This window comes from Dermacentor silvarum, chromosome 5 (genome assembly GCF_013339745.2).
Source record: "Dermacentor silvarum isolate Dsil-2018 chromosome 5, BIME_Dsil_1.4, whole genome shotgun sequence".
NCBI classification, from domain to species: Eukaryota; Metazoa; Arthropoda; class Arachnida; order Ixodida; family Ixodidae; genus Dermacentor; species Dermacentor silvarum.
Genome location: NC_051158.1, coordinates 134,137,951 through 134,165,319, shown reverse-complemented (window position 1 = coordinate 134,165,319; position 27,369 = coordinate 134,137,951). Strand labels below are relative to the sequence as shown.

Sequence of the window (27,369 nt, the reverse complement as noted above, 5' to 3'; positions counted from 1 at the left end):
TAGGTGACTATTAAATGTTAAGCATCACATGCAAAGCCTCTCTCTTTCACGCTTGTCTGTGCCTGCAATGTTTTGAATAGTGTAGTAAACAGAGCTGGACATGTGTTATGCTGGCTTGTCGTAAAGAGGAAACAACAGAACCTGACACTGAAACTTGAAGCATTGCAATTTCCTGTCACTGCGTTCAAGAGAACAGGCACCATTTCTGGATGGTGAATAGTGTTTGCTCCCCAGATTGTACAATATGAATGCAAAGAAAGTTCAAGCATGCATTGACCAATACTGAACTGAGCGTGCACATGAAATGGAAGCGTGGCATCAAAAGACGTTTTCAAGCTTTGTCTATGATGCAAGTTCGCATCAATATCTCATAATTGCCTAAAGAATTACCATGGAACCCACTACACCTAAATTTTGATTGCAGAATGTGTTGATAATTTGAAGCACTTACTTATTCTTTATTTTTACTTATTTTTCTCTCCCTCTCCTTTCGCGTCCCTTTACCCCTCCCCGGTACAGGGTAGCCAACCGGAGATAACCTCTGGTTAACCTCCCTGTCTTTCCTTTACCTTTCTCTCTCTCTCTGAAGCACTTGCAAGTGTTTATTTCCATGCAATTAAAAACTTGCATTTTAAGATATCGCTGTGGTTATGGTGACTTGTTTGAAGGACTGGAATCGAAGGTTTAAAATAAGATTTGCTGGCGATCTGGCAGAACCTAAAATATCCTCCTCCTGAGAAAGTCGTGTCAGAGCCGTTCTTGCAGTCTAATTTGGTGTTATTTGCCATTTGCTTACTTTTGTTTTTCGCAATTAAGAGTCCATGCAAATTGCACGCACAGAGCTAAATTTTGTGCGCACAGTCAAATCAAAGGCCACGAAGTTTTTTGGGCCACCGTGCATGGTGTTTTTCAAAATTTTAGTTGGCAACGCTGGCAGCTTTTTTTTTTTTTTTTTCTTTAAAAAGAAAATAACATGGCGGTTATTTACACTCATTCAATTATGAAACGCAGTTTCTCATGGTATTTCGCGCTCGCGTTACGCGGTTAATGGCAGATCAAATCTGCTTTATGCTTTTCTGCAAGCAGTGAAACGCCTGAAGCGTACAAGCCGCAGCGAGCGTTGTGCGTAGCTGTCGTCTTCATCTAAATGTGAGTAAACCGAACACTGCTGCGTTCTGCGGTGTTTAGTTTCGTTATTAAGACGCGTTAAGAAGTTCTCGCTCAACGTAAATTGAGGCGCTCCAATGCCGCATATATCCGACAAAAACCAGCCTATCGCGCACATTACACGCCGAACTGAACTACCGAAAGTACTTTTTAAAATGTACTTTCTCGAACCTTGTAAACGACAGGATCCCATTTCACTGCTGTCTCATCACTGCGCCAACTACGGCTTCACGTTCACGAGCAAGGGCGGTACTCTCGGGCGATCACTTTCGACGATCACTTCCGCGTGAGTAGTGCACGGCGCGTTGAATGATTTGATCGATTTTGCTCAATCAGCGCAAGCGGTTTTAACAGCAGCCAGTGCCTGCAATGTGGCGAGAAAGTTACCAAGATCTTGGCTTTAAAAAGCATGCGAAAGCATATGTAATGGTTCAACCGCTGTGCAAACAAATTTTTATCGGGCCAGCTGTTCCCTTCTGAAAAAAAAAAAAAAAAAGATAAAAATGTCCGTAAGAGTTGCCATAATTTGCTGATTAAACCAACGTACCCTGATATGTCATGGTAATTAAGACGTTAGACCGTCAGAGGCATGTCAAAAGTTGGGGAGAGAGAGAGTAAACTTTAATGGGGAGAGGCAAAAAAATAGAAGGAAAATGTGGGTGGAGCCCCTAGTCCAGGGCCCCACTGGCTTGAGCGGCTCGCTGGGCTTGGTTGGGGAGTTTCACGGAGCTTTTAGTGTGTCATGCTGTTGTCATGTGCAAAATATTTCATGCATTTTCTTGCTTCTTTGATTATTCACTCATTCTGTCGAGGCTAATAATTAGCAAGTGCAAATTTTATTAGGGGTGGGCGAATACAATTTTTTATACTAGCCGAATAACAATAATAAGTACATAATATCTAATATCTAATAGTCAACTGGAGAGCATATACGTCTATTCAGCATGAATATTTATTTAAGCATAACTAAGCACCACGCCAGTACTGACTAGCTGAAAAAAAAAAAAAAGAAAAGCTATATGGTAAAAATAATCGGTTTTGAACACAAGATTACTAATTGTCTTTAAAAAAACTGCACAAATATGCTGTCAAAAGCATTAGAGCCTTGTTTCAAACAAACTTTCCAAGAATGCATGGCCCTTCTTATAAAATGGACAAAAACACTAAATGAATGGTAGCCAAGAAAATATAAGTTGTGGTAGAAGGAAAAGAAGACAAGCTGCTGAAGGATTTTTGTGCTTTTAACACATATGGAAGGACCAGGTGCAAGGAAAACACCTCTGGCCTTAGCATAAAAGATGAAAGTGAAACTTGTCGAGACTTCCAAACACACTGATGATGTGTTTGATGCATATGATGCATATGATGTGTTTTGCTTGTAGCCTGTCATTTGACAGGCTACAAGCAAAACACATCATATGCAGACTTGTGCTGTGAAATCGAAAACAAAACTTCCATTATTCATTTTGTTTCTGCTTTGCATTGAATACTTTTGCAGCTGTTTCACTTCTAATAAATAATTTTGGATACTTTGTTTAGCAGATGAAAAGCAGTAACCAGACATTAACATTGGTTGTACTGCGAAATATCTTATTAGTTTGAGGTATTTGAAAATACTGCATAATTCCTTTTTGATACGAATAATTAGTGTGTAATATTCGATTCGTATTCAAAACTGAATATTTGCCCACCCCTAGTTCTTATGTGTTGGTGTACTGCGTGTCCTCAACAGGAAGTAAATATCACTTGATCTTGAGAAAAATATGGCTATGCTTCTGTTCACAATAAATGTAAATTGAAGCAAAGTAGACTGCTAACATTGGTATTACAATAGAGCAACCTTTTTTGGAACATGTACTATTGTGTTTATTTACATTGCCTAACATTGTATAGTTTGCTAACGTATATTCTTGTTATATGGTCATGATCATTTCTAAAATAACTCGCATTGATGTGCAGTGACATTTCGTTCCAAATTTATACCATATTTTGTTATAACTATTTTCTGTGGCACATGTAGTTGGAGGTTAGTGCCTGTCCTATTTTATGTGTCCCTTGTGTGTCCCTTTTTCTTGTGTCCTGCGCAGCTTATTTACTTGCAAATTGCACCAGCTAGCCTGAGCCAAAGTGTTATCGCCTCACCCACCACATGTTTGCGTAATTGGATATGTACTGAACGTATCATGCCAGGTCTAGTTGCTGTGATGTTGGGTTGCTTATTGCAGCATCTAACTGCTTCAGGAAATTCCCATGCAAAATCTTTTAGGCCAAGTGTTCATAAATCGCAGCTATGTTTCCTCCATATGTATTTTTCGCATTGAAACTAGAAATCAAAAACTTGCAGATACCCATGAAAAAACGGTGCACGGTAGTCTTTACCAGCAATTTCACCTTTTGTGCGAGCCTTAACCACATCGCTAATAACGATGGAAAACTGATATTTGCCTTATATTCGAGGAATGGCTCTTATCTCATGGCTATTCAGGAAAGCTTAAGTCGTCTTTATGGTAAAGTAATAGACCGCTTTTGTTTATTTCTTTGAATTCAAGGGCAGGGGTGGCGCAAAGTGATTTTGCTTGTAGTTCGTCAAAAGGATCGATCCTGACTGACACACTGTTTCTGAGGCCTTCAAGCTCTTGCTTGAGTGCTTTAAATTGCCCTATATTGATAGTTCCTCTTGCAATTTAGTGATAGCTATGAGCAGTTCCTTTATTGATTCAGAAATGTTTCCTATGCCTTCACGTCCTTGTGCAGCATTTGTAACTGAAGCAATAGTTGTAGGCATGCTACATAGGGGATCACGAGACTGTACGATCAGTGAAAAAGAGAAAAAGCTAACAGGGGGGGTGTCTTCGATAAGTAAGAGTGGTATTACTTTGCTGCTAGGAACAGGATAGCCTGCGGCCTCAAGTTGCCTGTGTGGAAACGGTGCTTAGATCTTCATGATGGTTGCTGCAATGGGTGATCATGGCACAACTGGGCACAACAGCGTACTTTGTGCATGTGTTATATATACTTCGATACCATGTAGAATTGCATAAGGGCTGCACTTTTTTTCGCAATTTCAATTAGGTGCAGACCTTACACGGCACCGGGCCATTTGGTCTTATTTTTTTGAGTACGAATTCAGGGAACTTGCACGCTTTCTCATGGAGCGCCTTCCTCAATTTGTTCGCTGCGGTGAGCTCCTCTTTCTGCTTCAGCGACCAGCGTTCGCAGTTGTCATCGACGCTGAAGTTTCAGCTGGCTGCTTGCTTGCCGTTCTCCTCGATGTACGGCACAACCTTGAGCTTAAATGAAGCGTCATACGCAATGAAACGCTTCCTCTTCGTTGTAGCTGGCTGAGCTGGCTACAAAACTAACTGCACAAAGAAAAGATGGGGCCGGTGACTAGCGCACTTCCACTGGGGATCACGGAGGAGGAGGAGGAGGACGTGGTCGCGCCACAGATGTCGGAGTACAAAGCAAAGCTCTCGCCATCTAGTAGCAATGCGCTGAAGTACGCTATTCGCGGAAATTCGCCGATGCACACGCGTGGCACCATCTCACTGAATGCAATTGTTCCTTGGTTGGATTCTTTTCCCACATTTTGTGTTGCCAAGTTGGGGGTGTGGCCCAGACGTGGGTGCGGCCCTTACTCGAGGTTATACGGTAAAATCCATAGAAAATATACCATCCATAAAGTTTGGTACGCACATGTAAATATGGTGGCCATCATAATACCATGAACATGCAGGAAATAACAGTGGTATGAGATAGTCGTCACGAGCAGGATAGCCTGCAGTGTCAGACAGTCCTTGCAGATGTCAACTGGGTGGATGACAGTTTTTTTCCATTCTAATGCATCTCTTTGCATTAATATAATACAAGGCTGGATTAACAGGGCTTGGGGAAGTTGCATTTGTTCCAATTCACTCGGAATGGCTTTTGTGTTAACTGTTGTACGACATTTATTTTGTGATGCAGTTTTCGAGCGAGACACGGGAAGGACATCCTCTATGCACCAGCACTGCTTTTGCCACTCGCCACGCTGGTGAATCATGTCGAAGGCGCTGCTGGCATCCATCAATCGCAGAGGTTACAAGGGATGGCGCACCTCTCGTATGTGCATTCCTTGCACAAAGGACAGTAGTACCAGATGTCAGCTGCTGGAGCGTTGTCATGATTTCAACGAGATCCTTTTAGATGCTGGCCTCGAGCTGCGTGAGGATAGCCTAGGGAAACACAGTGGTGATGTCTGCATTGGAGTCGTCCGAGCAAGCAGTTGCGGGCACGTCTTTAGCTCATGCAAGGACTTGCGCAAGAGGCGTGCACTGAAGCTCGTCAAATATCTACTCTCCAAACACCATTGCATCACAGCATTGGAACTGAACAGCAACGCGAGGCAAAGCCGTTCTCTGCTTGTGGTGTTGAAAAATTGTCGCTCTCTTAAAAGCCTCACTGTCTGTACAGTAGATAGAACAAAGGATGCAGCTTTCCTGACCAAGGTGATCAACTCGTTCTTCCAGCTCGATGAACTGGCCTTCAAAGCTTACCACTGCGATAGAGAGTGGAATTGGCGTACTACACACATTCGTGAGAATTCGCTCAACTTATATGTGCATCGTCTGACAACGCTCAACGTGACAGACCTTCAAATGTCCTTCGAAGAGGCAAGCCGATTCACCGGCACGCTGATACAGAACAACACCATTACTGATCTCACTGTAGGATGCTGTGTGTTCGATGACCACAGTGAACTATTCGCCCAGTACCTTGGGAAGAAAGACTCCACACTGCGGAAACTTACCCTGAAGTCTATGGCTGAATTCTACACCTATGTTAGTCTGGCGACACTGGTTGAAGCCATGTGCAAGATGACGTCACTGGAGGAACTAAATGTGGACATTCTTCTGTGCTGCGAAAACTTGTATGTATATTTTGGTTATGTATAGTTATATTATGAATGTTATGCTGCAACTGCGCTGATTTCAGTATGTGTTAGGATGATTTTCAAACATTATTTTGGCATCTACTGTATAAACTCGAGTAAGGGCTGCACTAATGTAATAGTCACACCCCTGACTTGGCAGGCCAAAATTAGAAAGAGATGAAAAAAAAAAAGCTTGCACCTCAATAAAACATTTTTCACATTGTTGTGAAATGTTTCGAACTCTCAGGTGTAGCTATAGCCATGGATGGCATGGAGGAAGATCGTATACACGAGTGAAATATCAAACCGAACCTGAGCAGCTGCGACAATCGAAGTGGTGAGGACTAGATGGGTGCCAGATGCATAGCGTGCATGCATGACCAAACGAATGTGTTAATAAAACACTAATATTCGCTCTTTTGCTAGAAAGTATCACAAAGATTAGGTGTGGCTGAAAAAATTGGACCAACAAGGCTTGCCCCACATGTAAGAGCCACGCCTTGTCGAGACCGAAAAAAAAAAAAAATGTGCTGGGGGCCTTTACAGGAACGTACTAGTGTATGGTACTTTGGGTCTCCGCACACTGAAGCACCTAACTGACAACTATCGTATCTGGTTTTAAGAATCAAGAAGCGATACTATTTTTTGCATTCATAATTTGCAAATTTGATATGCAGTCCACTTATTGTAACCAACTCTTTGGCGATGCAAAACAGCTGGTTATGAGTATGGCCTGTAGTAATTGTAGCGCTATTAAAGTTGCTTATGCCAAAAAAGTGCACCCAGCCAAAGTGTCCAGGAGTGCTCAGTGAGCATTTATCTCACGTTCTCACAGCTGCCCATCTGTGTTTCTCTATGCCAAAGTTTACTTTGTTGTAATAATGTATATTTGATGCATTTGGCTTCTTTCTAAGCTCCCAGTGGGAGGAGTATGAGAACAGCTGTTGTCACCCTATTTTGCAGCAAAAGAATAATTTTGCAAACTTTTAGAACGTAAGTCTTATTTGGCACAAAGCGTCCGAAAATGTCAAAGGACAACATTTCTGTAAAGGACACATATGTAAATCTTCAGAAGCAAATAAAAGACTGTGGACCATGGGATGCCAACGCCACCAGGTGGCGCTGGCTGGCCGGAGCCGTTAAAGCCCCTTGATCTTGAAAGTAGCGACACTCTCCACCGCGCGCACTTTCCTCCTCAATTCACCTCAGATTTCTCCCCTCCCCGGGCCAGCGCGGTGCGCACGGCACGCTGAATCATCCTTTGGCTCGCTGCAGCCGCATTAGCATCAATACGCGCGCTTGTTTATTCGGCCTTTTGAAGCGTTGTATGGTTATTTAACCCTTGTGAAACATTCATGACTTTTTTTTTTTAGGACGCTTTGACAAATACAAGTGGAAGCGCTCCGAAAAATTGAGTACCAAGCAGGTGGCTGAGCTGTTTGCTTCTACGTCGTCACTTGGGTTGTCCGTAACGTGGAGGTGTATTGGGCGCATATAAAAGCAGTGTAGAGAATAAATGAGAATTTGGTTCATAATCCTGGCTCTTAAAAGGCTCAGAGAAGGTAACAAAGGGCCAAAAGCCTTTGTACCAATGCCACTGTGCAAAATACGTGCTGTGTTTGCGAAACAGCCAACATAGAACTTTACACATGAGCCTGTATTCCATCATTATGAAATGACGAGAAATTGCATTCCATCACCTCTGGGAGTACCCTAAGTCTCAAAATAACAAAAAAAAAAAAAAGCTGATTGCTCACACGGAAACTTCTAAGACAATGGCACTTGATAATTAAGTTGCAGACTTCAAGATGTCAAGTTTATCAGAATTGAGGGAGATTATCAGAAGCGCGTGGCTTGTATTTTATGAGCATGCGCGAATAATACATGCCAGATACGTAACTTCGCCTCCGTGCATATGGCTTTTTACTTCGCGGCGGCTGCCAAGATATCATTGAGCGGTTGTTAATTGACTTATTTTTTATACTTTCACTTAACCAACTCAAGTTCATATGCCTATATGCAGGAAAAAAGATAATTGTTTAATTTAATTCAACAAAATAATACTTATTTGCGCTGTGACCCGCTGTGGTTGTGCAGTGGTTATGGTGTTGGGCTGCTGAGCACGAGGTCGCAGGATCGAATCCCGGCCACGGCGGTCGCATTTTGATGGGGGAAAAATGTAAAAACACTCATGTACTTACATTTAGGTGCACGTTAAAGAACCCCAGGTGGTCCAAATTTCCGGAATCCCCCACTACGGTGTGCCTCGTAATGAAATCATGGTTTTGGCACGTAAAACCCTATAATTTAACTTATTCACGCATTTTGGCATGATGAAAATTGCTACCAGTATTTCATATCTGACGGCACTGAACTACAGAATGATCTAGGCGGCGCCGAAGGTTGCGGACTGGACCGATGGGTGGTTAGAAAAAAAGTACCACATTAACTACGAAGTATTTCTCCTTGGCGCGCACACACACAGACACGCACACACACATACTCACACACGCACACACAGACACATGCACACACGCACACAATTACAAAATAGGAGTTACAGGCATTAACTTATAAATTACATACATTTGAAAACTAACGCACGCGTGAGAACACAAAAAAGCTTTGTCACTGCAGGAAGAGTCAACAAAAAAAGTTAAGGGACTCGCTTGTAAAAAAAAAGCCTATATGTACAGTTATAGGTGCTCTCTATTGAACTGAACGAAGAGCCCGGCTATGCAAAGAGCTTTAAAATATCCATGCAACTTCACCTACAAATATAAGGAAAGCTGTAAGATTCACCTCGCAAAGAACAACGTGCTTAGAAGGTGCGAAATCTTTTCTCCCGATGTTGTGGAGCCACTGCTTTCGGCGAACGACATTCTGTTCTCCTCGGGAAATAGAAAATAATGCTAGCCCTTTCTCTTACCTGCTGCTGCATTGAAACGCGCAGCAGCAAGGCATTTCCATGGAGAACGAAGCTCAGATTCTTACAGAAAAATGAAAAAACTAGGAAACGGCACGTTCGGAGCGGCAGGGCGACCACTGCTTGGCAAGCACATGGTGCGTGGGAGGAAATAAAAACGCGCAAAAGCAAGTTTTGCGCCCTTTTTCTCACGTCAGGGTCACCTGACAGGGTAGTATCGTGCGCCGCAGCCATTCAGTGTGGCGGATGCACTGGCTCTGTGAAAGGGGGGGAGAAAAAGAAGAGGTTGACAGTGCCGGCGAGGGTGTTGCAGCATAGATCAAAGAGTGCCGCTACTTTCCAACATCAAGGGGCTTTAGGAGCTGTGTTATGTGTTCCTGCGCAGGAAGGAAAAAGACAAAGAAGGAGCATGACATCAAACAGCTTGTCTTGGCGAGAAGCCAACCTTGTCTGATGCCGCACTAGGGAAAGCTGGGTCTTTCGAGGGGTTGTTGGGTTCATGGAAGCGCTTAGTGACGCCCTCGCTGCCTGCTCTCCGCTGTATCCCTTCCTATGCTCTCTGCACGCAGCTAGAAATTACCGTTTGCCTATTTCCAGGACCTGTTTCTCATGAATGTTTCCTTTGTGTTTTCGTGACCAGGCCCTGAGGTTGTCACGTGACGCTAACTTGTTACTTGCACCGTTCGCACATAATCTAGCTTTAAATTGGCATGTCACCACGATGCTAGAACTTTAATTGACAGGACTCGCTGGCGTTACATGCATACTGCAGTCTCTATAGCAGTACACTACTGGAATTAAATGTTGCAAAGCAGCACGCTTTTTTCCTTCCATGCATGTACATTCCTAATTATTTAACCTGGCCAGCTGTAAGGCAGAAGTAGTAAACACTACCGATGGTGTCAATTTCCGGAATTGTACATTGGAAACACAGAACACAGAGAATAGACACAAATGTATCTTTAGCAATTAAAAAAATTTTTTTTTTGCAGAGTACGTACAGTCGCCCTCTTCGCCAGAATGGCCACAACTAGCAAGACCTTGCGTCGCCTCAGACTGCCTTCGACGGTCTACAACTACTGCAGATCATGCGCTAGCTACCACACTGCGTACATAGATCCCAATTCTGCACAATGCATGCAACCCTGGCTTGCAGCCCTGCAGAGCTCAGAGTTTGTGCTGAGCGAGCTCTGCATCGACCTGCGGGGCTTCAGTGAAGTGGAGTGTCACGCATTTTTCTACGCAGTCGCAGACAACAGTATCCTTAGTTCAGTAACAGTTAATACCATTGACCACGGGCAGAGAATAAACTATATCTGTGGAACGATTTGGTATTGCAACCTCGTCGATCGAGTCACCATCAAGGATCTTTACATAGATCAAGAAAATATAAAAGTCATTTTGTATTGCCCGGAAATCACCACTGCAACCATCGGAGTAAGCCACCTAGTCTGCAAAGAAGGCAACCTACTGCCAGTCCGCTGGGCATTGAAAGTCATAAGTCATTGCCTTCACATTACGTCACTTCGGGTGAACTGTGACCGCTTTGATCGCACTGCCTTCTCTGCCTTGGCAGCGTGCCTGCGAGGCCCGTCTGCTCTCACAGATGTTGACATAGACCTGGGTTCTCGTTGGACTGAAGTTGCGGAAGAGGAGCGTCGAGACGTCGAGGCAAAGCTCGTGTCGTCGCTTGCCTCTAACACAAATCTTGCCAGACTAAGCCTTCGGGGAGCGCTACTGTCCAGCAACGACTTGAACCTACTCGCGGATGGTGCCCGCAAGAGTCGATACCTCACTGACTTCTATCTAAATCCAGCCTGCATCTCTGGTGACGTCAATGGTGGCAGCTGTACCTGGCATGCAGCTGAGCGGTTGAATACAGTGCCCGTGTACACGAACATCGTTCTGGCGACTATGCAGGTATGACTGTTTCTGTTTTCCTGCTGTCTCATGCAAAATTAAAATGCAATGCTATTGGAGGTCGTGCACGTGTAGGACTCCCTTCATAGAGAGATATGGCGCTCTATCAACGGTGGATGAACAAAAAGTTGAGGGGTGTCATATAACGAGATTGAAGCCCAGTAGCAAAAACCACTGTTCTGACCTAAAGATGAAGATGGACAGTGATAGGAGAGTGATAAACAGTGATGGACAGTGAAAACTAGTCTCCCAATTTTATGAAGCGGTATATATTGCACTAAACATATTCCCTTTCTAAGAACACTTGGTGTGACGCAGTCAAAGCACATGTGTGCAGGTTCACTCAATGACCATGAGCACCCGCATTAAAAACACCGTCTTGATGAACGCTGGCAGTAGGGAGTCACATGCTTATTCCAAAGTGAACATTCCATGCGGCTACTTTCTTTACCATTTCTCACTGTGTGGTGCCTCTGAAACTGAGCAAATAAAAATTCACAGGGTCTCTTATGTTATCCCTAAGATGACTTAGGGATAAAAAAAGCCCAAGTTTTGATGCATTAAAGACGGACACATGCCGTGTCCGTCTGTGTCCTTAATTCGCCTAGTCATATCTCTTAATTCGCTTACTCATCCTCTTCACCTAGTCATCGTCCTTAATTTGCTTTGTGTACTTCGCTTAGTCATCCCTCCTAGTTTGCTTAGTCATCCTCTTAATTCACTTACTCATCCACTTAATTGGCTTACTCATCCTCTTAATTTGATTAGTCTAATTTACTTATTCATCCTCTGAAATTGCCTAGTCATCAATCCTAATTCTATTGGCTTTAACCATCTCAGGTATTCACTTAATTAGCTTAGTCATTCCCCTTAATTCTCTTAGTGTGCTTTATCATCCATCTTAATTTGCTTTATCATCCATCTCTATCATCCATCTTGCTTGCTTACAGGGGTATGGGCCATTGATGATGATAGTTTTTGTACCTTCCGTGTCGTCGGCGTGTTTTCACTTAAGGACTTTGAAGGTTGACTGAACGATGAGACATATAAGGCTTTCGCCTTAATAGTGCAAGCACTCATTTAGGTCTAGGCATGATTTATCACTGGGATCAAGGGACATGAAAGCAATCCGATCAACGGCCAAGCAGAGTGCGTAAGAGCACCAGCAACAGTCTTCTTTCACGTCTTTTGCTGGCGTTCGTATTCGTCACTAAAATAATAATAATAATATCCAAATAGTAACGACACCACCAACAACAATAATGTCGCAGCACTGCGCGTCTGAGCCCGAGAAGAAGTAGAGTGGGGCGCATGAGCTCAGCTGTACTCCGCACCGGCTGGCCCTTCCCTGTGGCTTTCTCCCGTACATTGTTTCACTCTGTAAATAAACATTTTTCGTAACATCTTTGGTAGAGGTGCTGGGTACACCCTGGACGATCCAGCTCTACCGACTCTGCGACGGAGTAGACGCTTGGCTGGGTTACCACCACAGGCAGCGGACATGGCCAATTCCGGAGAAGGAATTGACGACCCCGCTGGCATCGACCCAGACAGCAGTCGAAACAGGGCAGGCTGGCTACTGAACACCGCTGCGAGAGCCGCCCACCTTTTCGGGGAAGGCGACCGAAGACGTCAATGACTGGCTGAAGCACTACAAAAGAGGGAGTCGCTACAGCCACTGGAGCACTGCGAAGCAGCTCGATAACGTGGTTTTCTTTCTTGCCGGAATTTCGCTCCTCTGGTTTGAAAGCCACGAGAACGTGCTAACAAGCTGGGACGATTTTGTAGAAAAATTTACAAAGTGCTTTGGGGACCAGATCTCCAAGAAAAAGAAGGCTGAGCAGACGCTTTCCCGTCGAGCTCAGTTACTTGGCGAAACTTGTGCAACCTACATTGAGGCTGTCTTGAAACTATGTGGATTCGTCAGCACCACCATGTCTGACGAAGACAAAGTAGGGCATCTCCTTAAGGGAATCGCTGAAGATGTTTATAATTTTCTTATAACGAAAGAAGACCTTAGTACTCCAGCTGATTTGAGGAAACATTGCCGTGCATTTGAAGCACTGAAAATGAGGATTGTACCAAAGTTCGGATGCTTAGACAATGTCACCACTATTGCAAGTGTGTCAATCCCAGCCCATGACGACATATCTGTGATACGGCCAGTGGTTAAAGAAGAGCTCACACACCTTAAAGTTGTTGACGATGCTCATGTCTCACGGAGCGAACGAATGGAACCCTTACCAACATGCTGTCAATGTATGTCACCGCTGACCACAAAAATTTGGACGCCGTCTTATCTTTTGTAATGTACGCGTACAATATTGCCAACCATGAAGTTACTGGATATGAGCCATTCTTTCTGCTGTACACACGCACTCCCCAGAGCTTTCTGGACACTATTCTACCTTTATCGTGTCAAGAAGATCCTTCAATTGCCCAAACTCTGTGTCGTGCTGAAGAAGCTCGTCGACTGGCGCATCTTAGGACGCTGTCCTCACAAGGCCACCGCAAGACTTGCTACGATGCTCGGCATATCCCCGTCAACTTTACCCCTGATGACTATGGTTGCGGACACCTGTTCGCAAAAGGGGTTGTACTCGGGACCATTCGTTATACTCACTCGCTTGAGTGATGTGAACTATATTATTGCCAAAGTGACGGCAAGAAATCGGCATTCACGCATGACGCAAGTTGTTCACGTGGCCAGACTTAAGCAGTACCACGACAGGTCACTTTAGCGCACTCAGGGAGCTTCTTCTGCACCCCGGGGAAAATGTCGCAGCACTGCGCGTCTGAGCCAGAGAAAGAAGTAGAGTGGGGCGCATGAGCTCGGCTGTACTCCGCGCCGGCTGGCCCTTCCCTGTGCCTTCCTCCCGTACGTCGTTTCACTCTGTAAAAAAACATCTTTTGTAACAATAATAATATTATTAATAATAATAAAATCATAGGGTATTCTACACTGGGTGCGTCGGGAGACAGCGTGCATCAAGGCACCAGCCTTCTCAGCTCATCCTTGGATGCTTGCCCACGTAGCTGTGGCAGATCATGTCACCTCCAAAACTCGGCACGCAGGTCTTGCATGCAGTGTCACATCCGGGACTGCAGAGCGACGGCACGAGCGCTTTTGGTGTGTTGGTATGATTTCTGTCTCAATTAATGAATGCGACGGAAAGCTCATGAGAATGGAGGCCTCACACTGTCATGGGCAAGCAGTAATTTCTATACTCCCATCTCACCAACTACATCCAGTTCTGTGGCGAGCAGTGCAAAAGAAGACCTAATACAAAGGAAGGATGACAAGGAATACCAACTCGTCCAAAAAAACCATACACCTATTGCAGCAACAGCTATGGGTTGCGTCAGTAAAACAGGAACCGGGAGGGCTCTAACATTCTCCAGCTCTGATTACCTCTGTCCAATGCTGACTGGATGGAAAGCTTCACTGTGGAACACTCAGCCATCTGTGGCTGCATCATCAAGATCTCCTTCTCATGTTTTATTTTAGCTACCTGAACTACTTATGCTTAACTGTGAAGCTCATGCCCATCAGCACCATATTAACTTAAACGTAAACCACTGACTGTGACATCAGTTAAATATGTTGGTACATTTTCATGTCATGCGAGATTGTGATCAGGCAACAGTGGCACATTGTGGTCAAGGCATTGTGAAAACAAGATTTCACTGAACATCTGAATTTCACATAAATATCTCCAGTAACCCAGCTTTCCATGAAGTGTAATATGTATACAGATGAGCTAACACTCACTAATAGTTACCATTGCCTTAGCGTATGTTGCCAGACAGTATGCAGATGGGATCTTTATCGAAGATGCCACGAAAATATTCACTTCGATGACTTGGAAGTTTCTCCTTTCCATCAACCATACCAAGAAAACAAGATTACCAGTGTATGACCCCCCCCCCCCCCCCCCTTTATGTTCTTTAATAGAGCTGCATTCTGCCTCCGTCTGTACTTTAACTCCCAAGGAAGGCACTGAGCTGGTCCTGCAACAATGAGTTGGATACCATCACCGCACCCCCCGCCACTTTTTTTTACATATTTACAGCAATATATGCTATGGGCATGCTCCCCTAGTTGTTTTGATCTCCACTGTCAATCAAAGGAATCCGCAATGGCTCCGAGCAAATTTTATAAATAAATAAGAAATTTGCACTGCCCCATGAGGATTCAAACTTCGAAGTCACCGATTTCCAAAGATTACATCTCAGTGCCTCCGCCGATGCTGCAGCTGGGAAGAATACTGGGCCTGGACAGCACGTTTGCACCACCAGCTGTTTATGTTGGCTGACATGCTATGATTGGCTAATGCCGTGCCCTGAAGCTTATCTGTGGGCTATATGCAAGGGGGGAAAAAAATTCCAGCAGAATCTATCTCGCTATGAATGTCAACGTTAATGCAATTAGCATTGAAGCAAGGTAGTGACACGCTATATCGACACCGCTGAAGCACATCATGTATGACGCCTGCACTGTAGTTGGGCTCCTCTCTTGCGCTTCCCTCTGGACTTGTTGCGCCACATAGTGGTGCTGTCATAAAGGTCATGCGTGGCCTGTGTCTCAATGTATATTCAGACAAGATTGCCTGAATATGCATGGGGTTCTTCGTTTTTGGGTAAAACCTAATATTTCCAGATTTTTGCACCCCAAGCGGAATTTATGAAAATCAGGTGAAACCCGATTTCTAGTCAGTTTGTCCTTTGGAAAGAACAAGTGAAGGTGTTGCAAAACTAACGAACGCTGCCCACCTTTTGCGAGCAAGTGGTCATGGATATATCATTATCAATATCATTAATATACGAGCATGGCATACGCATTGTTTTTGCCAACACTTCAGCGACATCAGGCATATATAAAAATATTGGTAATCGCGAAAAATTTATTTAAATATGCCAGGGAGATAAATCAGAACGGTTGGCATTTTTCGGGACCGGTACAAAGGCAGCCAGCCGAACTTTGTTTTTCTTCTCTACCACCTGTCCCCATAGTCACTCACACTCTTTTTGTCCTCTGTTATGAGATCTTGTGAAAATATTGTATGTTCAGCACCTGCTGGCTCTAAGTGAACAAAGCTTGTTGCTTTTTTAGTACCTGAATTTACGAGAATGCAACAGGGGCGGAATGCATTGCATTTACCACATGTCACGTGCATGTAAAGGGCAGTAATGCACTATGAAGCGAATTAACGCAGTGCTGTAGTTGCTTTACATTGCGAATGGTAGCTATGACACTGAGAGGATTGTTTACGAAAATACCTTGCCTTCAAGGAAAGGGGGCTGATTTGTCTAGTTAGCATTCCATTAATTTTGTTGCAAGAACTGTCCAGGATACTGTTAATTCTGTTGAGAAACAATACAACAGGATGTCAACAGACAAGGACTAAAAGCCCGACAGGTCTAAGATAGACACATAAATGCTTCCGATACGCGTGATAATGTATGTAAGCAATTATAAGGCCTTGTGCTATAATGAAAAGCACCACACCTGCAAAGCATGCCTGCAAGCTCTACCTTTGTACTTTCTTTTGTAAAAAAAAAAAGATGGGAGAGCGAAATGAAGAACGTATCGTCAGGATCATCTCTGTTGTTTTTGTTAATGTGGTTTGTTTGAAATCCATTAATAATGCCTGACAATGAGGATTTGTGGAGGCGAGTTTGTCGCATGATTTGCGAGCAGCTCTATTGGCCATTACATGTTCCTGTGAGTGATTTCACTTGTTTAAATAGAATGTCTGTGTTGAAAGGAAGACTATTGCCTGTGTTAATTATCTGTAAAAGTTACGAGAAAAATCCACAACATTGGCCTGCCAAACAAAAGAACCCCTGATTTGTCCCCAGTTTTTCTGCCTGACACGAAACATTTCTTCTCGGTTTTACTATCTAAAAATACCATCCAATTTGGACCCCCCAAATTTCATCAAATAAACTCGAAAACAAAGGACCCTAAATATACATATGACGCAGGCTCGAATATGCCTTGCAAAAGAGAAATGAAAAAAAAAAAATAATGTTTTGGCATTAACAGGAGATCACATATCCTGTGGCACATACCGAGTGACTGAAGTTGACCCTCCCAGAACAGACAGCGAGCAAGATATAGCGAGTTAGTACTAACTCTTCCTGGAACTGTCAGGTTGAGCTACTGGTGATTTCTATCTCCCTTTGCATACCTTTTTCCCTTTCATCAGCTAGATAAATTTACAAACGTTCTTAAGTTTGCCTTTCATATGCTTGTCAGCGTATTTTCTCTCCAAATTTGGTTTCCAATGGTCAATCTGTATTTGCAGGACATCATGAGACACAACATCGCCCTCGTCGAGGCCGCAGTCAAGTATGTGCTAAGCGAGGGAGAAACTGACACGGGGGCGCGAGTCGTCGAAGTGATGCGCTCCCACCCACGTTTCCTCGAACTGGTACTAGAAGCCACTGGTGGTTCTAAAACCAAAGCCAAGATGATGATCAGGAGAGCACTCCAGCGTGTCCGCCGCATCAGCCTACACGAGTTCATGAGGCTGGCCGGAGTGGTGAGGGAAAAAGTGCAGTGTCTCGACAGTCTCGGTGCCGGAACACAGCTTTGTCACCTCAGTGTGGATTGCTGGCTTCACATTCGCAGCTTCCTGAAGATAGCGGACGTTGTGCAAGCCTAGGAACTTGTGGTGAGTGAAGACACTCCTACAGCTTGCATATTTCATTGAAGCTTGTTTCGCTGAGGTTGTTCTGGAGAAATGTGAAAATGAATATATGGAAGGAATTATGCAGCTTAGGTAGGGTAAAGTGCAGTGACCATGGGTTAGCGAGCTCTAGGATTTCTCTCAATTTGAAGACAGAAAGAATAAAATTAGGCAAGGAAAAAACAGGCCAGCCTAGGCGCAGTAAGGGTAAAAGCAGACCAATTCAGGCTGATGCTCGCAAACAAATATGCAGCTTTAGAACAGAACAGGAAGATCAAGGCAACGTAGAGGTAATTAATTAAAACCTTAACTAGGTTGATCTCTGAAGCAGCAATTGAAGTGGGAGGTAAGGCACCAAGGCAACCAATAGGTAAGCTCTCCCAAGTAACAAAGGACCTCATAAAGAAACGGAAAAACATGAAAGTGGCGAACTCGAGAGATCAGATAGAATTCGCTGAACTGTCAAAACTGATCAACAAGAAAAAAGTAAAGGATATTCGAAATTATCACGAGGAAAGATTGAGGAAGCTGAAAAATATGGACGCAGCATGAAATCAGTGAGAAGAAAACTTGGCATAGGACAAAGCAAAATGTATGCACTGAAAGATAAGCAGGGTAATATCAGCAATTTCGATGACATAGTAAAAGCAGCGGAAGAATTCTATTTTTCTATACTGACCTTTACTGTTCTATAATCTATACTGACCTGTACAGCACCCAGAGTAGCCAAGCTACTTTCATTCGAAGTAGTGATGAACAGGATACAGATACTCCTATAACTAGCGATGAAGTTAGAAGGGCCTTGCAAGACATGACCAGGGGAAAAGCTGCTGGAGAAGATGGAATAACAGTCAATTTAATCAAAGATGAAGAAGATATTGTTATGGGGAGATTATATGTACAATGGATATATTTACAAGGTAAGGCGCAGAACGCTACAGCAATGGTTCAGGAGAGCGCGTGCACACCAGAGAGCCACGCCGCCGTCGTCATCATCATCCAAGCACCGACCACAGGACTGCCGCTCATGACATTGCCCGCCACCGGCAGAAGCACTGTCCTGGTGCAATTAGGGCCCCGGCCGAGAGTGGTACGATTTAAGGCGCGAGACATGGACTATGTCACTTGCGATTGTTGCAGAGGCTGACTTAGGATTTAGCGGAGCGATTTCATAGGTCACATTAGTGACTTTGCGTACGACACGGTAAGGGCCAGCATAACGGGAGAAGAGTTTTCGCATAGGCCAACACGACGTGACGGGAACCACAGCAAGACGAGCGATCCTGGAGGGAAGTTCACCTCCCAGTGTTGGTGGTCATAGAGGCATTTTTGATTGACCTGTGAAGCCGACAAGCGATCGCGGGAAACCTGGCGGGCGATGTCAGCACGGGCAAGAGCATCACGAGCATAGGCAGAGGATGTGCCTGCGTGAGGATGAAACATGGTGTCCATAGGCAATGGTGGGTCGTAGCCAAACAGTAGATAAAAAGGTGAGTAGCCAGCTGTGTTGTGATGAGAAGAGTTGTAGGCGAAGGTTAGAAAAGGCAAGTGAATGTCCCAGTCTCAGTGGTCCTCAGATACGTACATAGCAAGCATATCAGTGCGAGTACGGTTGAGGCGTTCAGTAAGGCCGTTTGTCTGTGGATGGTATGCAGTGGTGAACTTGTTATTGGTTGAGCAAGAACGAAGAATATCGTCGACTACTTTAGACAGGAAGCAGTGGCCGCGGTTCGTGATTAACTGACGAGGATCACCGTGGCGCAGGATGACGTCGTGAAGAATGAAATCGGCTACATCAGTAGCAAAGCTGGTGGGAAGTGGTCGTGTAACAGCTTGCCGCGTTGCGTAGTCAGTAGCGACTGCAATCCATCTATTGCCAGTGGTTGACATGGGGAAAGGCCCTAGAAGATCGAGTCCCACCCGGAAAAATGGTTCATCAGGGATATCGAGGGGCTGAAGGCTGCCAGCAGGCAGTAGGGCAGCAGTCTTGCGTCTCTGGCAGAGGTCACAAGCCGCAACGTACTGTCACACAGAACGGTAGAGACCAGGCCAAAAGAAGCGCCTACAGATGCGATCATACGTGCGTGACACGCCTAGGTGTCCGGCCGTCGGTGCATTGTGAAGCTGGCGCTAAACAGCAGAGTGAAGATGCGCGGGAACAACAAGCAAGAGCTCAGCGCCGTCAGGGCGGGCGTTGTAGCGGTGTAAGGTGTCGTTGTGGAGCACAAATATCCGTAGGGAAGGGTCAGGGTATGGTGAGTTGAGACCGTCTATAATAGGCCGCAAAGATGAGTCGCAGCGCTGTTCGTCAGCTATGTGGATGAAGTCTGTAATGGCCAGAACGAAGGTGTCAGGTTCATCTTCCAGTGTATCAGGGGCATCGACCGGGTATTGCGACAAGCAGTCGGCATCTTGGTGAAGCCGTCCGGATTTGTAGAACACAGAAAATGAGGTACTCTTGCAAGTGGAGTGCCCAACGGCCAAGGTGACCAGTGGGGTCCTTGAGCGAGGAAAGCCAACAAAGTGCATGGTGGTCTGTAATGACTGAGAAGTGCCTGCCATACAGGTACGGTCGGAATTTTGCAATGGCCCAGATGAGAGCTAAGCACTCGCATTCTGTGATGGAGTAATTTTGCCCCGATGGCGACAGAAGGCGGCTTGCATAGGTGACCATGCGGTGGAGCTGTGCTGCTGTAACAGTAATGCTGCTACCCACCCGGTCTCCCCTGTCGTCGCTACTGCAAGACCGAACATGACCTTCAGGCCACGTTATCGAAATCCAGCCGATTGGCGCACACCTGATGACCGGCCCATCTGCTTCTCATGCTCCAGGATTGGACACATCGCCCACCATTGCCGCAGTCGCTGGCCCACGTCCTATCGACCAAACCCTTACAATCACCCGGACCGTGCATCATATGCACCGTCGTTCTGTACTGAGGCCTCAAGTGCTGAACGTCCTCTTAGGGAAAACCGGATCAGCCGCTCACCATCGCCCCAGCGCCGTCAGTCCCGCTTGCCCCAACCTCGCCGCTCGGTACAATATCATGCTTGAAAAGCTTGCGGCCCTTTATACGCAATGTCTCACAACTTCAAGTGTACCAGAGAGCTGGAAGAATGCTAACATTATACTAATCCATAAGAAGGGTGACGTTAAAGAATTGAAGAATTATAGACCCATTAGCTTTCTTTCAGTATTGTATAAAATATTCACCAAGATAATTTCCAATAGAATCAGGGCAACACTTCAACCAACCAAGAGAACAGGCTGGCTTGGGGAAGGGATATTCTACGATGGATCATATCATCTACGGAGTACAATCAACCTATATGGCTTTCATAGATTATGAAACTGCATTTGATTCAGTAGAGATATCAGCAGTCATAGAAGCATTGTGTAATCAAGGAGTACAAGAGGCATACCTGAATATCTTGGCAAATATCTACAAGGATTCCACAGCTACCTTGGCTCTCCACAAGAAATGTAGGAAGTTACCTATCAGGAAAAGGGTCAGGCAAGGAGATAAAATCTCTCCAATGCTATTCACTGCATGCTTAGAAGAAGTATTCAAGATCTTAGACGGGGAAGGCTTAGGAGTTAGGATCAACGGCGAATATCTCAGCAACCTTCGGTTTGCAGATGACATTGTCCTATTCAGCAACAGTGGAGACGAATTACAGCAAATGATGGAGGACCTTACCATAGAAAGTGTAAGAGTGTGGTTGAAGATTAATATGCAGAAGACAAAAATAATGTGCAATAGCCTGGCAAGGAAACAAGAATTCAGGATCGCCAGCCAGCCTCTAGAGTCAGTAAAGGAGTAGGTTTATCTAGGTCAGTTACTCACAGGGGACCCTGATCATGAGAAAGAAATTTACAGAAGAATAAAATTGGGTTGGAGTCCATACGACAGGCATTACCAAATCCTGACTGGGAGCTTACCACTGTTGTTGAAAGGAAAAGTGTACAGTTATTGCATTCTACCAGTGCTAACGTATGCGGCCGAAACTTGGAGGTTAACAAAGAAGCTCGAGAACAAGTTAAGGACCGCACAAAGAGCGATGGAACAAAAAATGTTATGCCTAACGTCAAGAGACAGGAAGAGAGCGGTGTGGATCAGAGAACAAACGGGGATAGCCAATATTCTAGTTGACATTAAGCGGAAGAAATGGCGCTAAGATCATGGGAGATAAAGTAAGTGACTGACTTGGGCTAGTTAGTTGTCCATTCTTACGTGGTAAGTTACCTCAACATGGCGAACGCAAACACACACACTCAGAAACATAAAAAGGCAAGGACGAAGTGCTCATCATGATCTATTTCTTGTTTGTTTGTCTCTGTCCCCCACTTGCACTAAGCTACCATCGTTATTAGGCGGAGGGAGCCTGTGGACAGCCTTCTTGTTACTAGCCTGTTTAAGGCCCTTTCACCGTCTCTGTCAGATCCTGCGCATAAACGTTGAGGAAGGTGTGGTGTGATGTGTGTTTTTGTGCGTGTGTAGTGAGACGTTCACTAACATATTCTGCTTTGCATTGAACGCAGCTGAATTAAAACTCATGCGCGCGTGCATGACACCGTGCAGGTTTTTCGTTCTCTTGCATGCAACACAGTTTAGGTGTTTGTAGAACTGGGCTGCTCCTCAAGTAAGGACAGCTGAAGATGGCACACTTTCATTGCAGTGCCGGGGATACATAGACAGTTTGTGCCATCGAGCAAGCGTACGTAACAGCAGGACTAGCAGCCGCATCATTGTGCACACGTCGCTCAGAGCCGTAACTACCAGCATGTTCAAAATCATTCTTTGGAGTGGGGTATGCAATAACGTTGCAGGTACCGAGGTTGGAGCATATCAATTGCGGTGCCAGTGGTACGTGTGGACAGTTTATGTTAAAGAAAACACTAGCAATGTCGCTATGCACGTTAAACTCTGTGGCACGCTCAATGTTAGTGGCTTGCGATGTGATCAATACGTTCGTAGAGCATATACCATGGCGCCAGGCCAGCTGCATCGAGATGGATCAACTCCTAACAGGAGAGCCATGCTGTGTTTCTTTGAGTGTTGGGCTGGAATGTAGGGAGACCAGCGTCTGACTTTTGGTTATAACCAAGTTGTAAAACTTTTTGATCACCCTTGGCACCTCACAAGTATGGGTTGTACCTAGTGGCATGCACTATAATCAATGGCTGCTCAATTTACTTTATTCATTATTTACCTTTATTTACTTGCTGAGAGGGTGCTGCACAGGTGCATGTGAGACTGATTTGAGTCTTGGGAATCAGCTATAATGAGTAGACGTAACATAGACTATCATCAGGTCAAACAATAGGGCAGAACACACTGGCATATAAAGACACCAAGAGTGTCTCCTTACAGTACACTCGTTCGAGTGTACTGTAAGCTCCCCACCTTTTTTTTCTTTCAAATGTTTTAGTGGGTGCTGATTATTTGGGTCTAAGGAATTGTGCTTTACTGGTTCATGCAAACTGACGCTGCATCATGTATGCACCAGGTTCAACAGTAGTGCAAGGAGTTGATTACTTTCATTGATTAGGCGTTAGCTAGACCTGTTATCTGCCCTGCTAGCCATATAAAGCTTGTAAACCAGTGTAAATAGTTAAGCATAAAGTAGAAAAGTATTATAGAGAGATGTAATTATGCTGCTGGTGGGGTCTTTGAGTTTAGATATTAGGAAATTATGTGTATTCGTAAGACTTGCTACCATTTTTGTTTGGCTAATGTTCTCTCCACAGCTTTTTTGAGAATTATTTCCCTCTTGCAGTTGTCAGTGGTAGAGCGGAGCAAAAGCTGAGGCGAGTGGACCTGGCGCTGTTGCGTGGATGGAACCAAGCCACATTTTCAAATAATTGGACCTGATTGTGCACATCTCACATGATGTCATCGCATCGCTGAAGCTGGAAGTCGTGACAGCACTTCTGCACACTGTCTGCACACGCGGAGGTCAGGGTGTTTCAGGCTCCACTTGAGGGCATAGCTGTTCACAGTTGGCACTGTCTCAGGGCCTGGCTATTGCAGCTAGTGCCTAAGTGTCTAGAGAAGCGCATAACACCAGTGGTTTCAGCAGTTATGCTGAAACCAATGTGTCCGGGAAGTTACAGGGTGTCACAGCTAACATTAGGCAAGCTGTTAAGAATGGCATTATACAATTACGAGACCTATGGTGTGTTCGGTTATCAGGCCGCTTCCACCACCAGGATACTTTTCGTGCGCAACACTCAGTTTCATACTTAGCAGGCAACACTGCAGAAGCTACGCAAGTGGTACATTCATAGAATCTCGTTCCGTGTGTTTTGCAGTACAGTTTTTTTTTTTATCTGCCCCCCCCCCCCCAACATTTTCTACAGAATAACTACTTAAAATGTCACATCTACAACTCGTGGACGACAGGTTAGGTGAAATATGTACTCGTGCACCTCCACGCTTCTAGTACATGATGCACCATGTGTCGCTTCTGAGCGTAAATGATGTGCTGTAGGTGGCCGCTGGTCGAAGAAACTTGTCATTTTGCTTCATTCAGTGATAGACGAGGTCAGACTTGCAACGGCATTTCATGCAATAATTAGTAATTTTTTGCAACATAGCACTATGAGACCTAATGTTACACATTGAATCACATGGTTTGTGTACCTGTTTTTTCGATCCTAAAATTGGCCTTCGCCAGATAATTTGAACTTGATCAGTCAGCATGCACTTGCCTGACCCCTATGGTGATTCCAATGCCGACCCCTTTATTTGTCTCGGCAGAGCTTAGGGGACGGTGAATACGTGGAACACACGTCACCTCCGGTTGAAAACGTTTATTTCTGGCCTGCCCTAGGAATATTTTCAAGCAGTAACAGTAGCCCACAATGTCCGATTACGGTACTTATTCAATTCTGACTCGTGCCTTTTTTTTTTCTAAGGAAATTGAGCCAGAAACCGCGTTCGTAAAGTTATGCTGCACTACTGGATAACACAGCTGTAGTGCGGGGAAGCTGACTGAAAAAGAAACGATGTGGCAAAGCTGACTTAAGAAACTGGCCGCCACTGTGCAACAACACATATTGTACCTTTGCCCATATTTCTTTTTAAGAAAAGTGGGCGCGCATTAGATTTATACTTTCATTAGGCGCTTTATTGTTAGCTCTACATTAGTTTTCTACTTTGGACGCATAGAAAGTGGGCATGTGCTTGATTTGTACTAACACTGCCAAATGAATTAACGGCGTGCTTTTACGTTTTTTAACGCGATAGGGTTAAGGGCCCCGTGTCGCAAAAAATTTGGTGTCGGCGTCCCGTGTCAGCACCGACCATCTTGTGAGCGAAAAATCATTCCCAAGCACACCTACCGAACCACGCAGGCCCTCTGCGTGGATGCTGAAATAATTCAATTTCTCAAAGTCAAATGCGTCAGAAAAATCCTAAAGTACGACTTAACCACAACGTACAGACGGGATGGCGTTGGATTGTAATTTAAATATATTTCTCATACGCACAAACTCAAACACAAACCCCTTTTCCAGCATTTCTACCATTTATAGAGTGGTGCACCCCGCTCGGTTCCTTGCAACACCGCCATCCATATGGTGCTCGCCTCCGTGGCAGTGGCGGGCGAAGGCAAAGAAAAAAAACAAAGCTGCAGTTGCTGGAAAATGTGAGAAGCAGTTGGGGATCTTTGAATGCTATCGCGTTGCACTCTTAAAGGCGAAGCTTAAGCGTCCTCCAAATTTTTTATGCATCTTGTTTAATTTGACTAGCCGAATAACTCAATCATTTTCATAAGTCCCGTTGAGCTCGAATCAACAGAAGTTGACTGGACCATACTTATATGTCATTATCATATAGTACCAGTTTTTTTTAACAGCTTTGCTAATGTTAGCTGAGACACCTGCTGTACCGTGTTTAACATAGCATGTGGAACTGGCACCTTGTCTTGCAGAATTTTATGGTGCCAAGAACAAACAGTGTGCTATCCTGCCAAAGGTGATTATGCCGGATTTCCCTGTCTACACGCCTGACCCTGTTTGGTCCAATGATTGCTGTCGGAATCATAATGCTTTCGAGCGAGTATTTATTTTTTAAAAAGTGTTATTGTATTGTATTGTTATATCATTCAGGAAAGTATTATCAGAATAGTGAGTGTCAATGATAATAATTTGTTGATTGTGCTGCATATAAATACAGTCAAACTCACTTATAACAATATTCAGGCGCAAAGGAAATTTCATTTTATAGCCCATAATTGTTATAACTGGGTCACAAAAAAAATGCATGTACATCATAACATTTTAAATTAAAAGCGCATGCAGTCGAACTTGCTGATAACGTTACTGGTTTTAACAATGCTCGGATGTAACAATGACCAGCCGCGGCACCGTGAACGTTTTGGGTGTTCTATGCAAAAATAAACCGTTTACTATATAATGTTTCCATGTCGGTTTCCTCAAAGACGGCAACCCGACGTGTTAGCAGGCTGCACCACAAGTTCACCGAGTATGTGCCGCTTTTCAATGAACGTCTTTCACGCCAACGCCTTAGAGAGCTGCGCCATGAATGCACTGGCTATGTGCTACTCCTCAATGAACCACACACCAACTCGGGTCACTGAGTATGTGCCACTGAATGTGCGGCAAGCGAAGAAACGATTAGCGTTCGCAGGCACCAGCGTGCCACGCATCTAGTCTCGGAGGCCACGCGCAGACTTAACGGCAGCGCTACTAGATGGTGCACTGCATTCAGAAATAATGCGAAACAGGGTCCAGCTGACGCACGATGCGTTTCTCAGCGTTCGCACGTACAGGCGCGCCTTGTGTTTCGGAGGGCAGGTGCAAGCTTCATGGCAGCAGCACTACAAGGTGCCGAGTGTTTTTAGGGAATCGCGAAAGAGGAGTGCTGCTGTAGTACATGCCTCGTATATAACTCGTTTCGACGGTGGCAGTACGTGAAATGGCTATAGTGATTCAATGCTAAATGCCTCGACAGTCATCGCGAGATGGGTTCTACCGAATTTTTTCTTTTACATTATTTCGCACTCTTTTTTCTTTCGGCGAATGCACTCAGTAGCCAGATCAAATTGGCATAAGCAACAACACAGCATGGGAACATTGTAGTAAATGGTTTATTTTACTGTAGAACTCACACAAACGTTCATGGTACCGCGGCTGCTCATTATTGTATCCTATATTGTTAGAACTGGCATTGTTATGTGCGGGTTCGACAGTATAGCTCTGCCTGAAATTCCACAAATGTCCATGCATCACATTTGTTGCGGATAGGCCTCAGTGCTCTTATCTTTAGAGTCTGCTGCCTAATGCATATAACCTGCCTTGAGGGCACAGAGATGGTCTTCAAATAATCTGTGGCCATATTTCACACGATTATGATTGGGAATTAAGATGTCTGAACAACTAAATGCCGCTCACAGCAAATTGAGTATTTGGCAGTCCATGAGTAAAATTTCCGATTGATTAACCCCAGTGATAACTAAAAAAAAATTTCTCTGACTGTTGTCATTCAGATGCTTGTAATATTATCACTTCTTTAAAAAAATGTAAACCAGAGAGTGTTAACTGTGCATGCAGTTGGGGACAATGGTTTGTAAACTACGGGCAGAATAAGAAAAAGAGTAAGACATTGTTTTCATGTATGCGCTTGACTGCGATTGAATGATACACTTTGGTGTCTGCAAACTAATTATTGGTTCTAGTCATTTTTGCTTGTGCACCTGTGGCTCACGTTCATACATTTATG

The 27,369-nt window shown here is 44.6% G+C and overlaps 1 protein-coding gene across 1 annotated transcript; it reads left to right on the top strand.

Moving 5' to 3' along the window:
- Nucleotides 1-948: 948 nt before the first annotated feature.
- On the top strand, nucleotides 949-23,965 carry LOC119453766 (uncharacterized). Its single transcript, XM_037715818.2, has 5 exons — nucleotides 949-1,149; nucleotides 5,134-6,076; nucleotides 9,998-10,925; nucleotides 17,237-17,605; nucleotides 23,402-23,965. Exons 2-4 carry the CDS (start codon nucleotides 5,208-5,210, stop codon nucleotides 17,594-17,596), a joined length of 2,157 nt encoding a protein of 718 aa, XP_037571746.2. The 5' UTR covers nucleotides 949-1,149; nucleotides 5,134-5,207; the 3' UTR covers nucleotides 17,597-17,605; nucleotides 23,402-23,965.
- The last annotated feature ends 3,404 nt before the right edge of the window (nucleotides 23,966-27,369 follow it).

Excerpts from the sequence above, each read along its gene's own strand:
- LOC119453766 (XM_037715818.2), top strand. The coding sequence starts at position 5,208 with ATGTCGAAGGCGCTGCTGGCATCCATCAATCGCAGAGGTTACAAGGGA. Across the intron at positions 6,077-9,997 it reads CTTCTGTGCTGCGAAAACTT|AGTACGTACAGTCGCCCTCT; the intron begins GTATGTATATTT and ends TTTTTTTTGCAG. Across the intron at positions 10,926-17,236 it reads TCGTTCTGGCGACTATGCAG|GACATCATGAGACACAACAT; the intron begins GTATGACTGTTT and ends CTGTATTTGCAG.